Raw genomic sequence first — 18,070 nt, forward strand, 5'->3', positions numbered from 1 at the left:
ATTCATCCAGAGTTAATTGTTATGTCATAGGATGTCAACGCATAGGAATCTGTTACTTTTTAAGAAGAAATTCATTATCAACACTCAACGGGTTCACAAGGTGTCTTATATAATGAGAGCATATGTTGCAGATTAAGTATGTATGATATCCACATTGTTCGCAAGTTTTGATTAGAATTATGGATGAAAAAATTGCTGTTTTCACATTTTTGCAGCTGGCAATTGCATTGCATTGCCTGAATTTATCATATAACCATTTTTTGGCAGACTTCTTTGAAATAATGTTAGAAATTGAACATTGATAATTTATGGGATCAATATTTTTTTCAATAATGCAGGTATCTCTCAGCATTGCAAGGAATTTATTATACAAGTAGAACTAACTTGCAGTGAATTCTAGCAGTTGAGTGTACCATGACATACCACCACCAGGGGCCTGACCAGAAGTGACCCAGTCCAGGCCTGGAGAGGGCCTTTGAGGGGAGAAAGCTGCTACAACCAAAGATCCAAGAAGGCAAGGAAGATATAGGCATGTTAGCATCTACTACTACTGACTACTTCATGCAAGGTGTTAAACAATAGAGAAGCTATTTTTATTTGTGAACAGAATTGATTAATACTACAAAGGCTCTTGAGTTAAAAGGATAAGTACAACGTGGTGAACTAAAAGTTTTAGTAAGGTGAGTTTACTACAAGCATTTTTTATTTCAACGAAAGTAAGACAAAACATTGCTACTGCTTCTTTTGCAAGAGATACTGTTTGAGTTAGTACCAGAAATATGAATGATTAACAGAGTCTGTGAAATACATCAACAATGTCAATTGAATGAGTAACCAGCAATATATTGGGGAAACTGGTAGTGGTACCAGTTCTTGTTATACACACAAGCAATATTCTGACCTCTTGGCTTAGTGGTTACTCACCTTCAACCCCCATACTAGACAGATCTTTGTCCTCATCTGTGGCATCTATGGCTTTTACTTTGACTGTGGGACAAAGGAAGGAAAAAGCAAAAAAGGGTGATTGTAAAAACATACCATACATTTTGTGTGGTGATGGTGATTACTAAGAAGACTACTACAATCTGTATTCCTGCTGTGTTAAGAGAAGACCCATCACCTGTTTGCTAAAGACAGAATCTTTCACCAGATCAGAGTAGTATTAATTCTACTGGAGATAGAGTTGATTTAATAGCAAAAAGACTCACACTCCAACACCTCAGGTCCCAGAGAACCCCTGATTGTGACAGGACTGTACCACCTCAGTGCATGCAAGACTCCCAAGGTGTAATTGTGGTCAGCAGGACAACTGATTGTAGGCATTGTAACCCAGGGTTGGGCCAACGGCGTCACTGTTTCAGCTGTCAGTGTTAGTGTGTGACTTGTTGTGTTTGATGTGGTGTAATAGGATAGATGGTCAGAGGTGCAGTTTAGGTCAACAGGACAACTCATGGTGTACTCTCTTTTACAAATCAAAGCTGAGTACATCACTTGATCTTGAAATTCTCTCACTGTTGGAGTTACTTGGATACTTGAAGGGAAAAGCTCTACACTGCAGTTGTGATCAGCTGGGCAAGTATGGAAAGAGAATGGCCGACAAACGCTATCAGGTACCACCTCTCTTATGTATGCATCAGGTACATGGCTTATTGATGGGAATGGACATTTCAGCGTACAGTTTCCATCAGCTGGGCAAATATCATACACTGGCAGCAAGCATGTCTCAAGCAGAGACTTATATATCAAATGTACATCCTCTACAACCTGGGGATCTATATTTTCATGGTGCTCAACAGTACAGTTTCCATCAACTGGACATGACTGTAGGATAACCAGTGGACATGTTTGATACATCTGAACAAAATCAGATCCTTCTTGGGGACCCCAAAGGGCTTGTGTGACCTGTCTTTTCTGTGTCCTTGAAATGTGTGAGTCAGCCATGCTGCAGTTGAAATCAGCAGGGCACATCTTGTGTAGGAGGTACTGGAAGCATAACCTTGCTGATACTAGATTAGTACAATCTGTACTTGCTCTCTCTTTTTCTTTAACTAGATGCTGTTCCTGTGACTTGTATGGATGCAAGGCAGCTCCTGGTACAATGATGTTGATGTCAGATAAACATTGTTTCTGTAATTGCTGTAATAGTAATTTTCCCCACATTGTGGGTTCTGGTTTGCAAGATTCATTACTAGAAAATGACCCAGCTCTCTGCAATGGTTTCAATGATTGTACTTCTACTGTGCAATTTAGATCTGCTGGGCAGGTCCAAAACAATGAATGGTACAAACATGTTCTAGGGAGTTTCAAATCTGGACAGGAATGCTCAACATGTTTATCCACCAGTTCAGTATCATCTATTAACTGTGCCTCTTCCACGTGTGACTCGGTTTGCCACAATGAGCAACTTGCATCAGCAGGGCAGACATGTCTGTGTAGCAGGCAGATAAACTGGGATTTGGGGGAAACAGCTGCAGATGAACTTGTATTGGCATGTTGCACTACTTCATCAGATGAGTCTGACATGATCACATTGACTGGTGTTTCTGCACAACAGACAGGGTATGTCACATCAAGATACAGCTCAAAGCTGAAAGCAGGGCATACAGATGGACTATCTTCTCTTTGAAGCTGCATTAAATGATCAGTTTCCTTCAGCTCAAGTCTGGCTTCAATGGGATCAGTTTTCTTCAAGGGGCATGTCAGTGTTAAAACATGGTAGGGAGAGAACAGCAGACAACTTGGCTGTTTTGTAGGGGGTTTCCTTGCTGGATGGTGCATCACAAAAACATCCTTTTGATAACTGACTCCAATCATCAGTTCTACGTAACTAGGTTGTCTCAGTGGGCCATGGCCTGTTACTACATCAGTATCTTGTTGTACAGGATAAGTGATATCCAGTGGCCCAGAACTGGTTGGTTGTTCCAGTGAACATTTTAGCATTAGTGCATTCAGCAGGGAGACATGAAGATATGTCATCTCTAAAATCTTCCAAGAATGCTTTACAATCTTTACATCATGCTGACTACTTCTGGCATGCAGAGAAGCCGAAGTCATAACTTCTGTATAAGTTGGTTGTGTTGGTGGGTAACTGTAGCTCACAACTTTAGTTCCTGGTTTCACCAAAGTGCCTGTATCTGGCTTTACTGGATGAGTATCTAGTGGCACAGAACTGGTTGTTTGATTCAGTGAACATTTTAGCAGTAAGGCATTGAGCAGAGAAACGTGAAGATATGTCATCTCCCAAATTGGTTTTATCTTCAATGACTCTTTTACAATTGTAACAACTTGCTGACTTGTTTGGGCTTGCAGGGAGGCCTTGGTCATAATTTCTGTGTATGTTGGTTGTGTTAGTGGGTAACTGCAGCTTTCAGCTTTAGTTCCTTGTTTCACCAAAGGGTCTGACTTTAATGTCACAGGGTACCTTGTCTCCTTCAATGGGCATGTTAGCTTTAAGGCATTGAACAATGGGGGCCGTGGGGATGCCATCTGTAAGGCAGGCTCTGACCTTGGTTGATGATGTGATGTTGCCTGTAACATTGGTTCTGTTCTTGGTTCATATTGTGTAACAGAAATTTTCCCCCTCAAAAGTTTCAGTGGCAAACATACCCTAGTCATAACTTCTATATAACTTGGCTGTATGGCAGAGGGCTGACATGTTCCCTCTTTTGACTCTTGTTTCAGTACATCACTTGTTCTTGGTGACTTAACTATAGGATGTTCCAGTACATGTTCTGCTCCCTTCAGTTGACACTTTTTTGTTAAGACATGTAGGAGAGAGAATTGTATGCAAGTTGGGTGTGGGGTTGTTTCTGTTCTTCGTGACTGCTGTGCAACAGACACATCTTTCAGAGGATCCCTTGGTTGATGTTGTGTAACAGAAATTTCCCCTCTCAAAACTTCCTTTGACAAATATACCTTAGTCATAACTTCTACATAACTTGGCTGTATGGCAGAGGGCTGACATGTTCCATCTTTGAACTTTAGTTTCAGCAAACTACTTGGTCTTGGTGACATAGCTATAGAACTGTCCAGTACATGCTCTGCTTCCTTCAGCTGACACTTCTTTGTGAAGACATGTAAAAGAGAGAGCTTTACACAAGTTGGGTGTAAGATTGTGCCACTTCTTGGTGAATACTGTGCAACAGACATATCTTTTACAGAATCTCTCTCAGGAATATCTGCTAAGATCATGACTTCCATATAACATATAGCAGGGCAGTTGCTAGTTTTTTCCTGCTTGGTCAGTGGTCTTGTAGGAAGTCCTGATTTCAGAGGCACAAAATGACCTGACTCTTTTAGTGGACATATCATTGTTATTGCATCAATGAATGAATGCTGCAGAGGTGTTCGGTGGGAGACTCGTGCAATTGTAAGTGGTTCTGGGATCATGGATGCATCTCCTTGGACACTAACTTTTTGGTGTGTTGCCTGTGTAAGATAACCTGACTCATCAAGTGAACATGTCTGTGTTACTACAGCCATGAATGAATGCTGTGGGGATGTTAGCTGTAAGACTGGTGCTGTCTTTGCTTCTTCAGGTACAAAGGATTCATCTAGTTGGACACTGCTTGCTGGCAGGCCTAGCTTTGCCATAACCTGTGTATAATGAACTGACTTTTTCAGTGGACACGTCAGTGTTACCACATCCATGAAAGAATGCTGTAGGGATGTTGGCTGTAGGACAGGTGCTGTCTTTGCTTCTTCAGGTACAGAAGATTCATCTACTTGGACACTACTTGGTGGCAAGTCTAGCCTTGCCATAACCTGTGTATGATGACCTGAGTCTTTCAGTGGACATGTCAATGTTATGGCATTGATGAATGAATGCTGTGGGGATGTTGGCTGTAGGACTAGTACTTTCTTCGGTTCTTCAGGTACAGAAGATTCACCAATTTCGACACTACTTGGAGGCAGGTCTAGCCTTGCCATAACCTGTGTATGATGACCTGGCTCTTTCAGTGGACATGTCAATGTTATGCCATTAATGAATGAATGCTGTGGAGATGTCGGCTGTAGGACTGGTGCTTTCTTTGGTTCTTCAGGTACAGAATATTTATCTCTTTGGACACTACTTGGTGACAAGTCTGGCCTTGCCATAGTCTGTGTATAATGACCTGACTCTTTCAGTGGGGATGTCAGCATTATTGCATTGATGAAAGAATGCTGTGGGGATGTTGGCTGTAGAACTGGTGCTGTCTTCGGTTCTTCAGGTACAGAAGATTCATCTCTTTGGACACTACTTGGTGGCAAGTCTATCCTTGCCATAACCTGTGTATAATGACCTGACTCTTTCAGTGGGCATGTCGGTGTTACTACACCCATGAATGAATGCTGTGGGGATGTTGGATGTAGGACTGGTGCTTTCTTTGGTTCTTCAGGTATAGAAGATTCATCTCTTTGGACACTACTTGGTGGCAAGTCTGGCCTTGCCATAGTCTGTGTATAATGACCTGACTCTTTCAGTGGGGATGTCAGCATTATTGCATTGATGAATGAATGCTGTGGGGATGTGGGCTGTAGGACTGGTGCTTTCTTCGGTTCTTCAGGTACAGAAGATTCACCAATTTCGAAACTACTTGCTGGCAAGTTTAGCCTTGCCATAACTGGTGTATGAAGACCTGACTCTTTCAGTGAACATGTCAGTGTTATTGTATTGATGAAAGAATGCTGTGGGGATGTCGGCTGTGAAACTGGTGCAGTCTTTGGTGGTTCCTCTCCGGGGACAATACTAGTTGGTGGAACAGTCACTGCTCTACTGGCTGGTTGTTGCTTAACAGAAATGTCCTTTTGGAGCATTTTTGGTGTCAAACTTGTCATGGTCATAAGTTCCATATAATCAGGTTGTGTAGCAGGGCATAGATTTATTTCCGTTTCTGTCGCTGGCTTCAATATTGGTAGTTCAGAGGTGCTCAATGGCAGTTCAAGTTCAGTGAATTTATCTCCTTGTACACTTCTTGGTGGCAGGCCTACCCTTGTCATAACCTGTGAATAGCTAACCTGTGTAAGAGGACATTTGCCAGATGCTGCTTTAGTCTCTAGTTGCAACAGAGGACCTTGTTCTACATGTATTACTCTTTCTTCCATGGGACATGTGCATGTTAATGCATGGAGGAGATGGGATTGTGAGTAAGACAGTAGTGTGCTAGGTGCTGTCCTTTGTGAGAGGTATGTAACAGGAGTGACCTTGTGTTGTGTTCTGAGAGGAAGGACGACCTTCAGCATCACTTCTGTGTAACTATGCTGGATTGCAGTGCAACAGCCAGGTAATAATATATCTGTTGGCATGAATGGAGGAGTTGTTTCTGACAAATTGGGAATGCTTGAGTCCTTCAGCTCAGAGGTAGGTGTTTTGGCAATGTAGAGAGATCGTTGTGGAGAAGTCAGTGGAACAGCTGGCGCTGTACGGGATGGCTGTTGTCTAACAGAAATCTCCTTTTGGAAACTTGTTGATAGGAAACACATCATGGTCATCAATTCCATGTATGTAGGCTGTGTAGCGGTGTGATTCACTTGCCCTTTAGTCTTTTGTTTCAATATCTGACTTACTTTGGGCATTTTAGAGGTGCGTGGCACAAGTTCTGTTTCTTTCAGTGGACATGTGTGTGTCAGAAGATGCAGGACACAGAGCTGTGAGCAGGATGCCTGTGGGCTTAGTGCTGCTGAATGCTTAACAGAAACATCCTTCTGGGAGAATGTAACTCCAGTCAGGACTTCAGTATAACTTTGATTCATGACAGGATGATGACGAGCTCCTGAGACACTCTCTAATTTCTCCAGAGGGCTGGTTTTGACCAGCATTGAGCTGATCAAAAGGTTTTCAGAGTCTGTCAGTGCACAGGTCAGTGTTACAGCATTGTAGAAAGAGAGTTGTGGGGAAGTCAGTGGGATGGACGGTGCTGTACTTGATGGCTGTTGTTTTGCAGAAATGTCCTTTAACAGACTTGATGGCAAACACATCATGGTCATTAGTTCTACATAACTAGACTTTGTTACAGGGAAAAGATCTATATCAATTTTAGTCCCTGGCTTCAACATTGGTGGCCTAGAGGTGCTGGATACAGGTTCTTTGTCCTTCAATGGGCTCGTGTTCATCAGGACATGTAGAACAGACTGCTGCAAGCAGGTTGGTTGGGAGCTTGCTGCAGTTTTTAGTAACTGTTGTTTTACAGATACATCCTTCTGCAAAGTTGAGACAAGTGGGCCTACTCTAGTCATTACTTTGGTGAAACTTTGCTGATGTGTGATAGGAGAATCATCTGTTCCCATAGCAGTCTCTGATGTCTGTAATTGACTTGTGTCTAACAGTTTTACACTGACCACTGAATGTTTTGTTTCTTTTAAAGAACCTGTCATCGTCTCCATCACTGTGTCTAGTAGGGAAGGTTTAGGACAAACTGACTGTTGGGTAGGTAATTTCTTTGGTGAAGGCTTAGATGCATGCCTCATCACTTCTATATAACCTGGTTGGGAGGACCACTGACAATCCTGGCAGATTGGGGTGTGTAAAGGTTCATGTCTGTAGTGTTTGTCTTCTGGAGATACAGAAGTTGGCCTGTGCATGTGAGTTAGCTGTTCCCAGTATGTTAGTGAGGGACAGACAGGCTGTGCTGTGCCGTCTGTGGGCAGGATGGTGCTGGTGACTGCTAAACGTTCATGTCTGTAGTGTTTGTCTTCTGGAGTTACAGATCTAGAAGTTGGCCTGTGCATGAGTGTTAGCTGTTCCCAGTATGTCAGTGAGGGACAGACAGGCTGTGCTGTGCCGTCTGTGGGCAGGATGGTGGTGGTGACTGCTAAACGTTCATGTCTGTAGTGTTTGTCTTCTGGAGTTACAGAAGTTGGCCTGTGCATGTGAGTTAGCTGTTCCCAGTATGTTAGTGAGGGACAGACAGGCTGTGCTGTGCTGTCTGTGGGCAGGATGGTGGTGGTGACTGCTGGCAGGTGTGAGGGTGTCAGTGGCTTGAACTCAGTGGCAGCTGTTAGTGGCACAGACATCATAACAGAGCTTTGTGATTTATCATAATCATCAATCATAAGAATCAGTACATGTCAGCTATGTTAGGTTTAAATGTTGCCTAATGTACAAATGATTTGAATTAAAACAATAGAAGATTTTCTTTTGCGAGTCAAGGAATTGTTATATGATACACACATAACGCTAGTTCACCCTTATCCGTTGGGTAACCTATATCCGTTGCTTTTTAAAAACAGTGTATTTAGGCACATCAAGTCAGCGGGTGATAGTTTTAAACTGCAATATCCTGAATATATTGCAATTTGAAACTAAAGTCCATCAACGTGATATCCCCCAATACCCTGTTTTGAAAAGCAACGGATATAGGTTACCCAATGGATAAAGGTGAACTAGCATTACATGCATTACCAGATGGTCATTCTACCACGTAAGACATGTTTTTATGGATGGAAATTTTTATTTCTTAGTTAATACAAAACGACAATGATTATATGATGAGTACATGTACTTGCAATTACTAATCATGAACGAGGGAGTAAACAAAATGTCACTTGTCCTTTGTCTTGCATCAAAGAAGTCTTTCAAAAGGCAATATGTACCATTATGAAAAGGTTACACAGTCAATGTTATCATACGTTTCCTTTAGTGCCATCATTGCTGTATGTCCTTGGTACTAAGGTCATACCCTTTTCTTTATGTTGGTATCAAACTACTGAAGTGGCATCATAATGAGAAATATCTGTTGTTTCAATTCAGTCCTTGATCAGATACTAGTATGGCACTCTGGGTGACTACAGAGACATGAGCATGGTGGGAGTCAGGAGTACATGTATGTGATATGTGAGAAGTTCATGGGATATATGCAGTGATAAAGAAAGGCTGGGTCTATGTCTTTGTGTATGTATGGATGGTGTTTTTATGTGTGTTGTAGTATGAGACATAATGCCCAGTGTGTTTGAAAACACCAGTTAAAAGTATTCTTGCTTGCTTAAAGGTGACAAATTCATTCACATCATAAATTATTTCATTTCTGTCACTCAGTCGTGTCCTTGTCAAAGTAACAGAGATATAACTGTAGCAAAAATTGTGATCTATACTTTGCAAAAGTTGCAGGACAATGATGATGAAAAGAAAAGAAAGTCCACTCCTGCAAGGAAGTGTTCTGACCCTTCACTAGGCACTTACCTTTTCTCCTGTGTGATCTCTTCTGCTCTAAATTTGTGTCATGTTCTTCTTTAGATGCTGAAAATGGACAAGATTGAATCAGTCAAAAAAGCTTTCATATGACATGAGTGATATGACTACCAGTCTGTTTCTTTAAGAGTCAGCTCTAAAATGACTGCAAGTCACACTGTTTCTGTTGTTACTTACTACAACTTATACTTTAAGTTAAGCAATTAGTACATCTCGTTTGTGATCAGAGGTTATATTTCTACTGGGTCACACACTAATGGTTTCAAGCCATGCTACTAAGCAGCACTACTAGTGAGTGTAGTATGAAGGTCAAAAGAAAAAAAAGGCTAAAAAGGCTTCTATCAGATGTTTCAAGAGGTGAGCTTTTTTTTATCTCAGTAGCTGTCCTACAGGTTGAAGAAGAATGTCAGTTCTACTCAGCTACACAGCTCTAGAGACACTACAGGGAAGCATCTTTGCCTGCCCCCTACTTGGAGCTGAAGCAAGTCATTGTGACTCACATGTAACAATACTGTGTGCAGTGTGTTTGGCACTTTCTGGCTGATAGCCATCCTCTTTGGCACTTTCCGATTCCTTTGTCTTTCCATCAATGTCAGTGTCACTGTCCATGTCTGTCTGTATTGGCTGAGTTGATGTCGGGGTGAGAAGTGAAGGTTCTGTAGATACAGTGAACCCATGAGGCTTGACCATGACCTCAAGGTACTGTGACCAGGAAGTACTGATAGCTTTTGTGTGAGAAGTCTTTACTACCAGTTCTGGAGCTGTGATAACTGCAGGGACAGGATCACGACCAGAAACTGTTACATCTGTCTGCACAGTTTGGTCCTCTTGGCTCACCACCGTGCTTGTCGTTTTAGGTGTCCCAACTGAACTTGTAAGCAAACTCTGTATTAGCTGACTGTAAGTGTGTTTGGCACTGCTTTTTGCATGAGGCTTAGCTAGAGGTACCTGATCAGGTTTAGAAACTGGTTTGCTGATAGCTTCAGTCGTTGAGTCAGATGTCACTTCTGGTTGGTGTGAGGTTTCCTTGCCCAGGTAATCCAGGAAGGTCTCTGTCATCACCTGTGAGTATGTGGATTTGGAAGTACTGTCTGGTGGAAGTCTGGGACTAGTGGGTAAACGTTCCTTCCTATCAGGGGATGGGATGGTCTCAGTAATGTGCTGATCCTGGTCTATGTCTAAAGCTGCTTTGCTGAGTCTTTCATCTGATGCTTCAGGTACTGCCTGGTCAGAGTACATAACTGCCATTGTTTGAGAATAGGTTGGCTTGGCACTATTTCCAGTGGGGAATTTCCTCACCCTTTCCTCACCTCTCTCTGCAACCTCCAATATTTCTCTGCTTTCTTTATCTGTTGTTAGGAAAGCTGTTGGCACTGGATGAGTTGACAGTTTGGATGTATCTTCAGCTTTGAGAAGACCTGTCATCACCAGAGAGTATGTGAGTTTGGCACTATGTTCAGAATCTGTGAGTTTGGCACTATGTTCAGAATCTGTTAGTTTGGCACTGTGTTCTGAGTCTGTAGGTTTGGCACTGTGTTCTGAATCTGTAGGTTTGGCACTGTGTTCTGAATCTGTAGGTTTGGCACTGTGTCCTGATTTGAGCATGTCTTCCATTGCTTCATGTACAGGCAGTGAGGGTGTCACAGTTTTTAGTGTTATGGGACCTTTGTAAAGCTCTATCATTACCTTGGCATATGTTGGACTGATTGTGGTGTCAGTAGGGGGAAGGTTGGACAAAATCGAAGAAGCGATCTGGTCAGTGGAAACTGGTGCACTTGGCTCTGCCAGATCTTGATCCAGATCTTTGTCATCAGTAGCTACTGGTTTTGTTTGTTCCAGTCTTTTTAATTTTTGTGTGCTTGACTGACTCTGGTCAGTTAGAATTGATTCTACTGTTTGAGAATATGTCAATTTGGCACTGCTCTTTGTAAGCGATTTAGCTGGCATGGAGGGTGTTGAGATTTGACTAGGTTTAGTTGTTGGCACAGGATGTTGAACTGGTTTTGGAACCATGTTTTCAGCAGCTGATACTGATTGTGTAGGTGTGTCATCAGCTGTTTCAGTCAGGTGAAGAGGTGCCATTATCCTTGTGTATGTGGCTCTGGGAGTCTTTGCTAAGGTGATGTCATTTACCACAAAGGGTGTGCTGATTGGCATAGTAACAACGTCTGGTGTGTGAGCTGATATTGCTACAGCTTTGTGCGCTGTTTGGTCAAAATGAGATTCTCTCATTACATGTGGATAAGTGGGTCTGGAGCTGCTCTCTTTGGAAACACTTGGCACAGCAGAGAGGTCGTAAATGTCATCTGCAGAACTTTTCTCTTCTGTTTTGGCACTCATGTCTATGTCTTTTTCTGCAGATCGTGTTTCAGGTGCTGTTTGACTGTGATATATACCTGTCAACATCTGTGAATATGTTGGATTGGGAACATTTCCTGTAGGGACTTTGGATATGGTAGAGGTTGTTGAGGATTGCTTTGGAGGCATTGTTGCCTGTTTATGAGTGTCTACTTTGTGGTCGTGACTGGTGCTTTCTACATCTTCAGGTCTTGGCCTGTGTTCTGCGATTTCAAGATCAGAAAATATCTGACTCTGATAAACACTCATGACGACCTGCATGTACGTGGGTCTGTCTGCATATTCTGTGGAGTCTTTATGTGTGATGTCCAGTGTTGGGATTTTATAAACAGAATCTATTTCATCCATCTGCTTCACATGCCCTTCTTTGCTGGTTGCAGTTGCCTCACTGAGTTTTGTTGAAGTTGGCAAAGCCTTACCTTCAGAAAGACCTGTCATCACCCTCATGTATGTTTGTGTGGGGGTATGCTTTGTGGGAGCAATGTTTGTGTCTGGAGAGATCATTTTATCACCAGATACTGTAAAAACTTCCTGAGCAGATCCCTGTGGTTGGCCAACATCTTTATATGTAGATTTCATAGCCCTGGCAGCTGAGATGGTTAATGTGCTTGGTGACATCTTCTCTAAGTTCAGTCCCATGACTTGTAAGTATGTGAGTTTCAATTCACCTTCAGTGAGAACTTTGGGCACAACATAGGGTGAAGGCACGCGATCACCCAAAACTGTTGGATCTTTCTGAAGCACCTTTGTTTCTTGGTCGAGGTCGTCAGCCAAAGGTGCAAGTGTCGTCACTGATTTTGAAGAGGATATAGCTTCAGTCCAGTACAAACCCGTCATCACCTGGGAGTAGGAATTTCTACTGTTACTTTCTCCCATACCCTTACCCAACATTGATGATGGATGTGAAGCACTATCATCATTGTTAGAAAGGAAAACTTTTACAGTTTTTCTTTGTACCTCCGGCATTAGATGATCAGCTGACAAATCAACACTTCTTTCTTCTGTTGCAGTCAGCAAAGAGCCCTTTTGGACCACACCATTGCCAAATGCTAAGGAAGTGTAAGAGGGTCTGTCACTCTTCATTGAAGTGAACTTTCCTGTTATTTTTGTTTCTGCATCCTTTGAAGGTGGGTGGATATCCCTTTCAGTTTCTAGTGGATGGTCAGGCTTGTGATGCTGATCCCCAAGCATAGCAAAGATGTAGGATGTACTGTCACTTCTTGCAGAAGAAAATTGGGCTGCTGTTTTTGATTGGGGAGAGGCACTGTCCTTACCTAACCAATGATTATCCATGATAACTCTATTGTGACCATGCATAACAGAGACATATGAAGGATTTTCACTTCTTGTGGGTAGAAAATCCTTTTGTGATGTTGTTCTACCAGGTTTCTCAGCCTCAAGTTCATTTGCAACGGCACCTTCTATTGCACCTTGTTCCTCAGCTGCTTGGCTTTCCTTCTTGCTTACAACATTTTTTACCTCCAGCAAGACCCCATCCTCCACTGCTTCATCTGACAGTCCAATATCTATATCATCTTCTTCATTTAGCACAGTCCCCTGAAAGACCTTATCCTTTGACTTCAGCATTACTGCCATATACCTGTGCTTGGGAGTAAGACCACTATTTTGTTGTTCTTTGTCAGGTTGGTCATTGGCAGGTTCTTCTAATCTAGACTCTTCCTTGGTCCCAGTTTGTGCCTTAAGATTCCCAACTGTCTCAGTTTCTTCATTAAGATCCCCTTCTGTCTCAGTTTCTTCCCCGGGATCCCCAAGTTCAGACTGTTCCTTACGATTCCCTTCTGTTTCAGATTGTCCCTGACCATCATGCTCTGTCTTAGCTTGATTGTTTAGATCCTCTTCTGTCCCAGTTTGTTCCTTACTATCTTCTTCTGTCCCAGTTTGTTCCTTACTATCTTCTGCTGTCCCAGTTTGTTCCTTACTATCTTCTTCTGTCCCAGTTTGTTCCTTACTATCCTCTTCTGTCCCAGTTTGTTCTTTACCATCTTCTTCTGTCCCAGTTTGTTCCTTACTATCATCTTCAGTCCCAGTTTGTTCCTTACTATCGTCTTCTGTCCCAGTTTGTTCCTTACTATCGTTTTCAGTCCCAGTTTGTTGCTTACTATCATCTTCTGTCCCAGTTTGTTCCTTACTATCGTCTTCTGTCCCAGTTTGTTCCTTACTATCGTCTTCTGTCCCAGTTTGTTCCTTACTATCGTCTTCTGTCCCAGTTTGTTGCCTACTATCCTCTTCAGTCCCAATTTGTTCCTTACTATCGTCTTCTGTCCCAGTTTGTTCCTTACTATCTTCTTCTGTCCCAGTTTGTTCCTTACTATCCTCTTCAGTCCCAGTTTGTTCCTTACTATCCTCTTCTGTCCCAGTTTGTTCCTTACTATCTTCTTCTGTCCCAGTTTGTTCCTTACTATCCTCTTCTGTCCCAGTTTGTTCTTTACCATCTTCTTCTGCCCCAGTTTGTTCCTTACTATCATCTTCAGTCCCAGTTTGTTCCTTACTATCGTCTTCTGTCCCAGTTTGTTCCTTACTATCGTCTTCAGTCCCAGTTTGTTCCTTACTATCATCTTCTGTCCCAGTTTGTTCCTTACTATCATCTTCTGTCCCAGTTTGTTCCTTACTATCGTCTTCTGTCCCAGTTTGTTCCTTACTATCGTCTTCTGTCCCAGTTTGTTGCCTACTATCCTCTTCAGTCCCAATTTGTTCCTTACTATCGTCTTCTGTCCCAGTTTGTTCCTTACTATCTTCTTCTGTCCCAGTTTGTTCCTTACTATCCTCTTCAGTCCCAGTTTGTTCCTTACTATCCTCTTCTGTCCCAGTTTGTTCCTTACTATCCTCTTCTGTCCCAGTTTGTTGCCTACTATCCTCTTCAGTCCCAGTTTGTTCCTTACTATTTTCTTCTGTCCCAGTTTGTTCCTTATTATCCTCTTCAGTCCCAGCTGGTTCCTTACTATCGTCTTCTGTCCCAGTTTGTTCTTTACTATCTTCTTCTGTCCCAGTTTGTTCCTTACTATCCTCTTCTGTCCCAGTTTGTTCCTTACTATCTTCTTCTGTCCCAGTTTGTTCCTTACTATCCTCTTCTGTCCCAGCTGGTTCCTTACTATCGTCTTCTGTCCCAGTTTGTTCTTTACTATCTTCTTCTGTCCCAGTTTGTTCCTTACTATCCTCTTCTGTCCCAGTTTGTTCCTTACTATCTTCTTCTGTCCCAGTTTGTTGCCTACTATCTTCATCTGTCCCAGTTTGTTCCTTACTATCGTCTTCTGTCCCGGTTTGTTCCTTACTATCTTCATCTGTCCCAGTTTGTTCCTTACTATCCTCTTCTGTCTCAGTTTGTTCCTTACTATCTTCTTCTATCCCAGTTTGTTCCTTCAGATCTGTCTCAGGCTGTTCCTTACTGTCCACCTTTGATTCAGTTTGTTCCTTGAGGCCCTCCTGTATTTCAAGTGGCTCCCTTCTATCTTCTTCTGTCTTAGTTTGCTCCTTGAGACTTCCTTCTATATCAGGCATCTCCTGAGTATTTTCCTCCAAGCCAGGTTGACCCTGATTGACCATTTCTTGTTCATCCTTTTCATCAACCTCCTCTTCATCCTTTGGTGTGATCTCTGCTTTGTGAATGTGCTTTGATGCAATAAGTTCTTCCTCTGTCCACTGCTTTTTGGCTGATGGGACAGGTTTAAGATCCTTCTCTTCTACATCAACTGACTTTAACGTTCTACCTTTCCATACATCTCCCATAGCTACTGGCTGCTGCATGTCATTCAAGTCATCATCAGTAAAGAAAAATTCTATCCTCTCCTCAAAGTGATCTGCTTCATCTGGCTCTTGTACTTTGTCAGTGGCCATCATATGCAAGAGAAGAGGGTCCATAGTTTCTTCCATCTGCTGTTGTTGGTGGTGATGATATAGTATTTCCTGATCGTGCTGATGATTTGCCATATCATCTTCCCATTCTCTGTAGTCGTGTTGCAAATGTTGTTCATGTCTATGTTCATGCGTATGGTGAGTGTGCGTTGGGTCAGAATCTCGGTAGTGTTCGTTGTGATAAAAGTGAGAAGCATGTCTGTCATGTCTGTCCCATTGTCTGTCCGTGTGAGTGTACTGCACTCTCTCGTGATCGGGCCCCGGACCATGCCAGTGCGGTTGGCGTGTGTCTGGTCTGTAGTCATCTACTGGTTGTGGGGTTAGTGGGTTAGGTACAGTTAGTGACAGCATCAACCAACAGCAAACAAAAAACAAAAACATGAAGGGAATGCAACCAACAAAACAAAAGTCAACATAATAAACTAAAGCAAAGTAAACAAAACAAAACAAGACATAAGGAAAATATCAAACTCACAAGCCAAGCAAAACAAAAAGATGCACACAGTTTATATGTAACTGTCTAACATGCAGGGACAGCTCTAGCTCTAATTCCCCGGCTAATTAACCAAACTGACCATGCGAGTGATTAGGTTGGTTAGAGGATGTATGTTCTTGGCTGGCAGATGCTTAATGAACTCATGTTTCACCCTTCCTTTGGGTTTACATGACTAGTAATTTACATGGTAAAACCAATTGCAAAGTACAAACTGACAGCTGACAAAGCATTGTATGGTTTGACAAGAAATTATATACATGACACAAACGAACAAAACACACGAAAAACATGACAAGCACAAATCGCTGATGCCACTTTTCTCTTCTTGCAACAAGGTGATGACTTACCCTGTTGTGATGATTCTTCATGGATGTTCTGATTCTCCCCATGCTCATAATGTGGGTGCCCATAGTCCCTCTGTTCATGCTGATGGTGAATGCCATAGGGAGAGGGGTCCTCCTGGTGGGATGTACCATGTTGGGCTTCAGGGGGTGTTCCCTGTGGCCAGTGCTGCTGATGAGATAGTGGGACGTCATGTTGCAGACCACCTGTCCTCTGTTCAGGGTGACCTTCCTCAGTGTGATATGGCACTTCATAATGAGACACTTCATGATGGGGCATACCATGTTGCTGCTCCTGTGGGGGTGCCCCATTTTGCCCGACCTGTTCAGAGGGGTCGCCATAGTTCATAGGTTCCCACTGAACACGGACAGGTTTGGCACCATGGTCCTCCCCCTCCTGACCCATATACTGAACCATCCCCTCCTCTTCATTTGGCACTTGTGATCTCTGTACAGATGGGTCCCCCCTCCCATGCATAGTCCTAGGGTCTTCCCCTTCAGACCCTGGGGCCAGGTGATCCTGGGGGTGACCATGAGAAGTGTCTTCTTCCTCTTGGATATTTCCTTGCAGTGCTTCCTGTAAAAAAAATGCATAAAGCAGACATTAATGATTGAGTTTATTCATGTTTGATGCAGGAAGACAAACAAGGGCAGAGGTTAGACAGCACAGACACTTAAAAATGATATCAAAAACTCTCAACTCCAATACTAATAGGGAGAATGTATTTCCACTGAGTACTAGAAATATTTGCTTGTTCTCATGCTCATTCATATACCATTAGCTTTCATTTCATATCTTAACGTTACATATATATTTGATACTAATAGGAGTGATTTATATCTAATAATGGAAACACTCGCTTTCATGTTCGTTCATTATTACTTATTCTGCTTTATTACAAAACACATGTGCTTATTGCATCACTTTATGTGCATCAAGAACTACCGCATGCATTCAGAAGAGTTTTTAAAAATGCCTTCCTTACCTTTGTAGGAACTATATGTGGCAGTGATGTATGAAATATATTCAGCTCTACCAGAGCATCCTTCCTAAAGTACCCAAACGTGTCCTCCTTCCCAGCAACCTGTCAACAGAAGGAACAAAATGTTTGTAAAATCCAGGGTTGTCTCCAGTTTTGAATTTTTCATGTCCCACTCATTTTTGGGAGTCTATGTTGTTAAGTTTCATATTAGAATCTAACAAAATATATTCTGATAAATTTTATGTCATGAAGTTTTTTGATAGGTGGGATAACTATTTTTCCCTCCAAAAAAGAAATTTCCGTCCCTCAAGATGGAGAGATGGGTCTTGGGTGACAGCCCGGACCAATAATACACATACATTGTACTATAAACAGCAATGCTGATGAATCTGATAATGATGTTGATGAGGACAAGGAATCGCACAGGATTTTTAATCTGGCATGATAATATATTTATTATATGTATTGTAATGACAGAGGAAATATCTTACCACCCCTCCCCACAAGCCATTCTTGTCTGCCTCCTTACTGAAGACAGTGATGACATCATGAATGTTGAAGGACAGCAGACGAGGGTCAGCTGACCTGTAGGACTTCCTCGCACGGCCCTGAGAAATGGCCTCTGGAAGGACACACATGTTCTTTAAGTTAGCAAAGGGATATTTGGGGCATATGTCTGGGGGTCAGTTTGGTTGCTAGTCAGTACTTAGTAGTTAGTACTAACTTACTATGTTTCTGAAGGCTAGAGTACGAGGGGAAGGATAACCTCAAGCCAACCGTTCACACTTATGCCACATCTTCAGAAAAGACGCTGGAGCCGCATGTTCCCTGTATAGGAACTTAAATTCCAACCAGT

At 42.4% G+C, this 18,070-nt stretch overlaps 1 protein-coding gene across 5 annotated transcripts in view; it reads right to left on the reverse strand.

Annotated features, from left to right (window-relative positions):
* Positions 1 to 18,070, reverse strand: part of LOC118412823 (transport and Golgi organization protein 1 homolog) — a 33,607-nt gene that overhangs the window by 14,036 nt on the left and 1,501 nt on the right. For all 5 annotated transcript variants that reach the window (XM_035815894.1, XM_035815887.1, XM_035815872.1 and 2 more), the window contains exons 2-6: positions 17,706 to 17,836; positions 17,218 to 17,316; positions 16,238 to 16,808; positions 9,158 to 9,214; positions 925 to 987 (exon numbers count right to left, since the gene is read on the reverse strand). In XM_035815894.1, coding sequence (XP_035671787.1) covers positions 925 to 987; positions 9,158 to 9,214; positions 16,238 to 16,808; positions 17,218 to 17,316; positions 17,706 to 17,836 — 921 coding nt within the window. The remainder of the gene's footprint in view (positions 1 to 924; positions 988 to 9,157; positions 9,215 to 16,237; positions 16,809 to 17,217; positions 17,317 to 17,705; positions 17,837 to 18,070) is intronic.

Source organism: Branchiostoma floridae, chromosome 1, assembly GCF_000003815.2.
Source record: "Branchiostoma floridae strain S238N-H82 chromosome 1, Bfl_VNyyK, whole genome shotgun sequence".
Classification (NCBI taxonomy): domain Eukaryota; kingdom Metazoa; phylum Chordata; class Leptocardii; order Amphioxiformes; family Branchiostomatidae; genus Branchiostoma; species Branchiostoma floridae.